The 8,837-nt window shown below is 49.4% G+C and overlaps 1 protein-coding gene across 1 annotated transcript; it reads right to left on the minus strand.

The window, feature by feature from the left end:
* Nucleotides 1–589: 589 nt before the first annotated feature.
* NHS (NHS actin remodeling regulator) lies at nt 590–7,513 on the minus strand. Its single transcript, XM_075175450.1, has 4 exons — nt 7,193–7,513; nt 2,993–5,947; nt 2,353–2,479; nt 590–1,603 (listed from the first exon to the last, which is right to left on the minus strand). Exons 1-4 carry the CDS (start codon nt 7,377–7,379, stop codon nt 979–981), a joined length of 3,894 nt encoding a protein of 1,297 aa, XP_075031551.1. The 5' UTR covers nt 7,380–7,513; the 3' UTR covers nt 590–978.
* Between the last annotated feature and the right edge of the window lie 1,324 nt (nt 7,514–8,837).

Raw genomic sequence — 8,837 nt, forward strand, 5'->3', positions numbered from 1 at the left:
TTTCGTCTCGCATCTCTCCTCTCTGAAGCGATCCCTGCTAGAATAAAGGCCCAGGGGAGGCTGTGGGATGGGACCCTTTGGGGCTTTGCATCAGACACGACTTTGTTCTGTCGGAAGCACGCTCGCCTTCCCCACCGATCCTCACGGTAACCCTCCCAGCAGCGCTTTCCAGTTAGCTTCTTTGGAGCTGCCTTAGAAAGACAAATGGTTACGTTAATCCCACCGCAGTCAGCCTTTCCACTTCCTTAGCTAAGGCGGAGAATTCCTCCTTTCCACTGCTAAATGTTGTCCTTCAGGCTTGTCGCACTGAAAGTGGTTATCGGTGGCCATGTGAACTTTTTATGTTTGATATGAAAATGGTATTCACAGAATACAGTTATTACATTTGACTTCTTTTGTCTTCTATAAACAAAGTTGTTATGCAGTAAATCGTTTGCCACGTCCACTTTTTCAGAATTCTATTTACAAATTTTTATCAAAAATATGGTATTTACATATGTTTTGTTAATTTCTTCTAAATTTTGTTTCAGCTCATTTTAGTGTAGAAAAATACCAACCCTCACGAGCATTTTCTTTTTTTTTTTTTCTTCTCCCTAGGGAAGCACTACAGTGAGGGATTTGTTTCTAGATGGGCAGCTTCTGGGAAAAAAAACCTCAAAGTCACTTTTAACTCTATGGAAAGTGTATAGCCTTGAAATCTACAGTGACAACGGAAATGAGAGTGGGATAAACCAAATTGAAGGCAAAAGAAAAGAGAACAGACATAGCGTTTCTTCCTCCTTTTAGAAAACGTAACGTAATAAATACCTACAGCTGTAGTCCTCTGTTTCCCCTTACAAACACAAACACATTTAAGCATCGATATTGCCCTGCAATTTTTTTCTTTTCTTTTTTGACTGCTACAGCGTTGGCCTCTTATATTCACATCCTTACAGAGCCCGAGTGGTTTCGGCAGCCTGGACCCGGCGCCCACACAGCCTATGTTGAGCTCTGAGAAGACCGATCGTCGTGGGGGCTGCCGTCCGAGTTCTCCGTCTCTCCTTCGGAGATGGCCTGCATCGGCGTGTTGTACAGCCGACAGCGCACGCTGTACCGGCTGCTGCTGGCTGCCGGAGGCGCCCGGGAGCGCCCCACTCTCGAAGACGCTGACATGGGAAAGCTCTTGGAGGAGAACCCTTCCGCGTTGACCCTGGGGGAGCAGGGGGAGAGCGGGGACAGCGCATCGGGGCTCACGGCGGGGGGAGACTCCTCTAGGCTTTGAGGGGCATCCACCGTCAGCTCTCCGGGAGACTTGGGCAAAATAGGACTTTTCAGAATTTCCGTGGCAGACATCCTGTAGCTGGAATCGGATCGGCTGCCCTTTTTAAGGAGCAGTAGTTTAAACTCCTCATTGGATGTGTTGGACTTTTTGGCATTCCTGTATATGAGCCCGGGGGACCTCTGACTGCTTATGGGAGTGCCCATGCTGCCGGTCGGTGGCACGTTGCTGGCGGGCAGCGTGCTGCTGGTGGGGGGCTGGCTGCTAGTCCCAGACGAAGCTCTCAATCTGTTTCTTACCGAAAGGTCTCCAGAATCCTTTCTCCCCAGAACTTTCCTTTTTGATCTGTAAAAACACAAAGGAACACTCCTTCATACATTATCTTTGTAGAATAACACTTAATGCCGGTCTGGAGTTTCACAGATTGAACGTGCTTTCATATTAGCTAGAGTTCTCGTAATCCCTCTATCAAATATTGGAGTCTAGCAGTGACTGACGGCACTTTAAGCCGTGATAGCTCTTGTGCAATGAATGAGGCACTGAGCCACAGAGTCCCTCTCAACCTCACCGAGCTCTTCCAAAACAATGTATGCACAACCAGCTCTTTATAAAGACGACAATTCATTCAGAGTCTTAGGTAATAATAATACTCGGTGTAATCTATTCAATATCAGAAATCTGTAATTTCGGTTGTGATCGCAAATTTCATCTGAATCAAAATACTCTAAAGTTGAAAAGATGCCTTCTCATCATTCTCGCTACGACGACTCACTCACCAGAGTAGAGCTGCTGGGCAGAAGGCAGGAACCACTGTGGGTAGTTTTCTTTGAGACACGTGTGTTTGTTAGAGAGAACGGCCTGATGTTGTTATCTGTAAAGCATCCTACACGTGCCATGAAGATACTCAGAGTGCACACCAGGCTATAATAAAGCATCTTTTAAAAGTTGCCTTTTAGAAAAATAAACTCAATAAACTAAAGAAGATAGTTTCAGGACAAGACTTAACCATCGAATAACCATCCTGCAGCTATCGTTAGTGGGCAACTATGCAGGGCTGCATGTTACCATTCCCCGTTGCCGCAAGGTTAGGTTACCTGTGAATGACTGCAAACAGATCCTCGGTAGTGCGGGGTTTGTTTGGAGACACAAAGACATCCTCAGCGTCAGCCTGTAACTCCTCACTCAGCGGAGACACGATGGACTCGTCGCTTGGAGAAGACTCTTAAACAAGGAAAGAGGCCATGCTATGAGTCAGACCCCGCCGCGCTTTGCAACAGCACTGCCAATGCGAGGCACCAGCTCGGTTCACGACCGAGTGGCCGATACCGCCATACAGACTTTATCCTCTAATCTAAACATCATGTACGTTGCCTGTTGGAGCCCATAAAGGGGGCACTGCTGGGGCCTGAAAACGGGATCTCCTGTTTACTGTACAGCTGTGATAATAAGGCTCCCCTGAACCCAGGGTTAGCGCTCCTCCCTTTTCTCTTTTCAGATGAAATGCAGCACAAGGGAGGAAATAAGCATCAGAGAAATAATACACTCTGAATCACTGAAAAAGCGTAAAATATCTTTGGGCTGGCTGGCCAGCTAGCAGATCGGGGGGGGGGGGGCTCTGTACTTAAACCTGCAGAGGCACGCTGGTTTGCACCTCCAGCCTGCTTTTTGACTCTACCACCAGTCATGTCCAAAGCCACATGATACGGTATGACGCAGAAAGAGTTCACAACTGACCTTTCAGCGAAAGCTCATCCGCGTCGCCCACCGTCTCATCCGCTCTGCCGTCATCAGAGGCACTTTTGGTTGGGATACCTGATGCGATATCGTTTTCCTGCTTGCAACTCGCTTCGTCGAGTGAATTCACTGCTGCCGTCTCCGCTTCGTAGCCGATATTCCCAGGCACATGGTGGCTTACATCGGGTTGGTGCTTGTGCTGATCGCTGATGGCCGCTCCCTCAGCCTGACCTGGGCTTTCGCCCGTGGGCCCAGCTTCCAGCCTCCCCTCGCCGCCTGCGGAGAGCTCTCGCTGAGCCTGCACTTGCGGAAGGCCGTGCTCCGTTTCTGCTCCCTGTCCGGGTTTCTTTGCTTCGTCATCACCTGTGAGGACAGCTGAGCCCTTCGGAAACCCGTCCGTGGAGATGGCACACGTCTGATTCCGAGCGCTTTCTGGCAAGCGCTCAGCGGCCAGGTGTGTTTGGTCCTTCCTGGGTCTGATTTCAACCAGACCCACGCTTGCTGAAGTTACAGCTTCACGCTCACAGGTATTCTGCCCGCTGAAAGAGGAGCTTTTCTCTAAAGGCAGCTTTCCGGGGCCCCCTTCTGCTGGGGAAGCGTCAACGTACGACATTATGGCCTCCTCTGTGGAGTACTGGCGTGATACTGGTTTCTTAGCTAAGAGCGGCCTCGTTTTGCCCGGGGAGATGTCGGTCGCCATCAGGGCGGTCTCCTGTATGCAGAGCAGGTCTGGGGCGCTGCCCTTCTGTTTCCCTCCTTCAGGCTTGTTGACGGCCCGGAGGTGGACAGACTTGAGAACGGAGGGCGTGATGGCGAGGGCAGAGGGAGGGCTGGGTTGCAGGACTTCCCCGACGGCGCTCTGCTTGCTGTGGCTGAAGGCATGCAGCTGGTGCCTGTGAGCGAAGGGCTTGCTCAAGACATTGTGAAGAGCACTTAGGTCGAGGTGAGTAGGAGGTATAATCGGAAGTTCGAGGTCTTTGCTCACCGAGGCGGTGCTGTCTTTCGAGAGCGGCTGCTGCAGCGACGACTTCCTCTCCGGTACTTTCGGCTTCCTCTTGCTCCCTCCTGGAGACAAGGGTCCCGAAAAGAAAGCGGTCGGAAAAGAAGAGGTGGGCGTCTCCGACTGGCTGGAGTACCCGCTGGAGGGCGAAGCTAACCCCGCCAGCTTCTCGGGGGAGGCCAGCTTAAACTCGTTATCGACCGAAGGGAGCGATGGGGTGGTGGCTCGTGACCCGGACTGGGACGTCTGGGATTCGGAGCTCTCCGGTGACTTGATGCACTCTATGACTGTAGTACCCGTAGCGGTGCTCGAATTGGACAAGGACCTGTAAGGATCGCTGGATTTCAAGTCGTTCAGAAGCCAGAGGTCTGCATAGTGAGGTTGTTCAGCACCTTCGTCTTTAAAGGAGGGGATATCAGCGGCGTCGAACGGAGTGTCCTTTAACCCGCCGTCGCCCTGGTTCGTCCAGGGGAGCTCCTGCTTGGCTGGGAGGTTGGGGCCTTCCACTCGGGAAGGTGTGTTTGAAAACTCAAGGGGCAGCTTCATTTCCCTGGCAGTGTGAGAGACGTGCTGCCCACCACCGATCTTTGGTTCTTTCTTGTCAGGAAGGTCAGTGCTGCCTTCCGATTTCCTCAAAGACGAGGTGCGTTTTGGTGGGGCTGGCTTTGCCTTTGGTTTCTTCAGTGAGATGCTCTGCCGTCCCTGCCTCCTGTGGCTCACGCACTCCTGCCAGGCGCAGTCAGCCAGGCTGGAGGTCACGCTCCCGGTCTGGCTCTCGGAGCCCGCGGCTGCATAGTTGCAAATATAGCTTTTATTACCCTTGAGACCGCAGTCAAAGTGCATGGAGGTATAGTATCCTTCGGTATCCACGGAAAAGTGTGAGCTAGTGTCTGCCTTGTCGGAGGGGGTCTTTTCGAGGAAGCTGTCGTAGGTGGCCATGCTGGTGAAGCTGGGGCATCCCAGGCTGTCGGCCTTTGGGCGCTCGGGGCTGAAGTCCTGGCGACAGGAGGCGTCGTGGTGGTGGTGCAGGTAGTTCCACTCGCTGTCGCTCGTGTTGCTGTTGTTGGGGTCATCCAGTAAATCCGCCACGGTGGAGGTGAAGGAGCTCGCCCTGTGGCCCCTGACCTTGTCCGTGTGGTCACCAAACTGCTCGGTGATGAAGACGCTGGAGTCCTCGTTGGCGTTGGGAGCGGTGTTGAGTGACAGCTCGGAGTCACAGTGCGAAGAGCCCGTCAGCGGAGGAGAGGCGGCAGGAGGAATGGTTTCAGATGTCTGGGAGGGACACGTGGAGCTGCTCCCGCTCCAGTTGCCACTGGAGGACTGGTGGTCATCTTTCTGGTCCATGTGGCTGCTGAGCAGGACTCCTGCCGTGGAGATAGAGTGAATGGGGCTCCCAAAGGTGTCCGAGTTGGACGAAATCTCGCAGCTGCCCGAATCGGCCATCCTTGACAGCCGCGATCTCCCCCTCTCGCCGATGCTGTGTTCGGGGCTGTGCAGGTGCTGAGGACAAGTTAAACCGATGGGCTGGCGCTCTTGTGAACCCTGCTTGCTCAAGACCTCCTTCCCCTTTTTCGGGATCCTCTCTTGGCCAGCTAGGAAGCACTCCGCTTCGTACCCTGCATTCTTGGCGGTGGCATCCTGATGGCCCTCGCTGGCCCGGGCGCCCTCGCGAGGAAGGCTCCGCGAGCGGATGCGGTTGCTTACAGCAGCAGCGAAGACGGCATCCCCATTGTCTGCCAGCACCAAGATGTTGCCGGCGGAGTGGGAGAGGGAGGCAACGACACTCTGTCCCCTCTGGGTGCGGATCCGCCGCCGGGAGGGAGCAGCTATCAGGATTTCTTCTGTCTGGCACTCCGAGTCCCGGGTCCCCGACCTCCTGCCGCCGGAGCCGGAGAAGTCCGGGTTTGCGTGCACAATCACATTGCGCTCTCTCGCCACTGGCGACTCATCTGAATCTAGGACACACGGAAAGCCGGGTGAGTGGGAGACAGCTCCACATTTCCTGGCACGAGACGACCCGCAGAGCAACCCAAGAAGCATTATCTGCTGTATTCTTTCTGTTTTAATCTTGCTGGGCATTGGACCAAATTTAACTTTGCTATAAACAGTATATAAGGTGAGGTGGGGAAATTCTCCTAGTCCTGCAATGTGATCTCAGTTCTCCTATTTCTGCAATGTGATCTCACGCGGAGCTGATCTTGCTGTGGTAAATATTAAGATAAATAAAGATGTCACTCTATTTCAGCTAGTTAAAGACGGTTTTCAGGAGTGGCTGCTGGACAAAACACTCCGTGAGCTTCTGAAAATAATTCTGTTTTGACTACCTGTCTGTTCAGAATTTCCATTATCTGCTTCTTTACTACCAAGAATATTTGCAAGGCAACGGGATCTTTCTTTCGTAGGTTCTCTGGTTGCTTATTCCCTATGATAAACACATTCCTTCTGCTTCCCATCAAGTTTCATGGCAACGGACCGAGATACCAGAGCCACCTTCAGGTGCAGATGAACATTAAGAAATAACGATCCCATTCGTTAGTTTCATTTTGGCTTAATACCAATTTTACATTGGATTTCCCCTCAACAGAGTTGCTCCTAATTTATCTGGGACAAAAAATGAGGTAAGCGGCTCGATTTCAGGCAAATATCCTTGGTAGTAAAGAATGAAAGGGAGGAATTGAGGATGAGCGTGATAAACAAAAGGAACGTTTAGCAAAGTTTCCCGTAGGGTACCAGCAGCTATCCTCTAAGGCGGATACCCGACTGCTCATCTGAGTGAGTTATCCGGCTGTTGTGACAGCTCATCATCACTTTGCTGAGCAACATCTGTCAGTTCTTTACCGTAAGCTCCCCTCACGCAAGAAAAAACTTTCACTTAATCTAGTTACTTTTTATGCACATAACTATGGGTTCATAACAGAAATAAAATGAAAAAAAAAAGAACTGATTAACATTTACACAATAAGAGCTGAACACGTACATCTATATTACTCAGTAAGGCCCCCGGTCCGTCAAGGCCATATGGAGTAATATAGCTTTGCTTACTGTAGTAAATCAAAAAAACAAACCACGTCATTCCCAAACTCCACAAGCATTTACGCTTTCGAGGTTTCGTTTCTTTGGAAGGCTGGCTACCAGCTCGTATCCCTGCAATTTAAGTTGGTTAGAAAGCTATCTATGGAAGATTTGTATTTATACTACACCTATTTCTTGTTGCACTCTTCTGGGGATGCCAGAGATGGTTTTCCTCCTCCTCAACTTTCGTCTCCGCTGTAGTACAGATTGTGAATGAACAAGAGAGCAGCGTATACTAGCCTCTCTGTCAAAACCAACTCCTGCAACCCATAAATAGGTCTCATTAGCCTTTAGAAATAGTAAACAAATTTTCATGGCTGGAACACAGTGGAGGTATGTGAGCTTGGATTAAGCCTGTGAATAAACATAAGGGAGCCCTTATGTAGCTCTTATGTAAATTATATCACAGTATATCACAGTTTTACATCTAATTCCAGCTCCCCCTCAGCAGCCTGGTCTGCCAAAAATAACAGAAGGCATAAAAAAAAAAGAAAAAGAAAAGAAAAGAAAAGAAAAAAAATCAGGAAGGAAAATAGAGTTGAGAGCTCTTGGTAACAGGGCATCTTTCTTAGAGCTATTTATCCATCTGTCATAGGGATAATGACAGTAACTTGTCTGCAAAGAGTAACCTGTTCAGCTGTAGCCTGACTTATTTTAAGCAACTAAGCGTAAGAAAGGTTAATGTTATAATGCCATATTGCAGTAGTTGGGCGCTTCTTAGGAGACCAATATGCCAAGGGGGCTAACATTTCAAAAAGGAAGGACACAGCTAAAATGGGGCCAAGTCCCCGTGCAAGTTTAGAGAGCGTTCTTCGTGACGATGACGCATGGCCAAGGGTGACATAAACGGGCAGCTGCTGTTTACCCGCGTCCATCAGTAAGTGGCCTGATTTTCACAAGTGCTCAGCACACGGCGGGATGCGTGGGAGTCCCCTCTGGGAATTGGGTCATGCAGTCAATCAAGATCCTTCAGGTTTGGATTTAGGAGCCCAAGTTCACGGGCACATTTATTTATGACCACCGTCATATAGAATAGACGAGAATTCCTCACTTTCTTGATGTTTCCATGGCATTAGCACAGGGCAGTGTCTTTCACTTTGTTTTTTACACTGTCTTGTCAAAATAAAGTTAAAAGGAGGCCCACCAGAAGACCAGTGCCCATCTGCGCTGGCTTTTTGCACAACTGTACACTCACGCTCTCTAAAGTTGATGTGGGACAGGTCGGAAAAAATGTGCCAGGTCCGTAAAAACACTAACATAAGGATCGCTGGTACAGTGGTTTGTAATCTTAAGAAAAATGAACAAACTAAACCAAACAAAAGGAAAAAAAAATCCTGATAAGAAGCTCTATTTTAATAGCGTATAATTATAGAAAACATAATTATACACAGACATACACGTACAGATTACACTACATAACAACGTAAAACGTTAAAAAGTAACTTTCTTGTAAAAGTTCTTCTTGAAATCTACTACAGTGAAATAGAGGCTTCAGACAGATGTCCTGTAACCACCAATGCCCCTGGAATAAGCAGAGGAAGAACTTTCTTTAATATGGAACGAAAGTGCCGTAAACTCCAACAACAGTCATCTTCAAAAAAGTGAACATTTCTCAGGGTTGGGAGAAGCTTAAAAAACAAAAACAGAGAACTGAAAGCAAACTCTTTGAAACGAAAAATCAATCAGCATCATTGCTGGTTTTCCAGCAACTGTGAGTTAGCCGAACATGCTCTGTGCACCAGATGCACGGGGGTCATCTCCGAGAGGAAAGTG

Source organism: Calonectris borealis, chromosome 1 (assembly GCF_964195595.1).
Source record: "Calonectris borealis chromosome 1, bCalBor7.hap1.2, whole genome shotgun sequence".
NCBI lineage: Eukaryota > Metazoa > Chordata > Aves > Procellariiformes > Procellariidae > Calonectris > Calonectris borealis.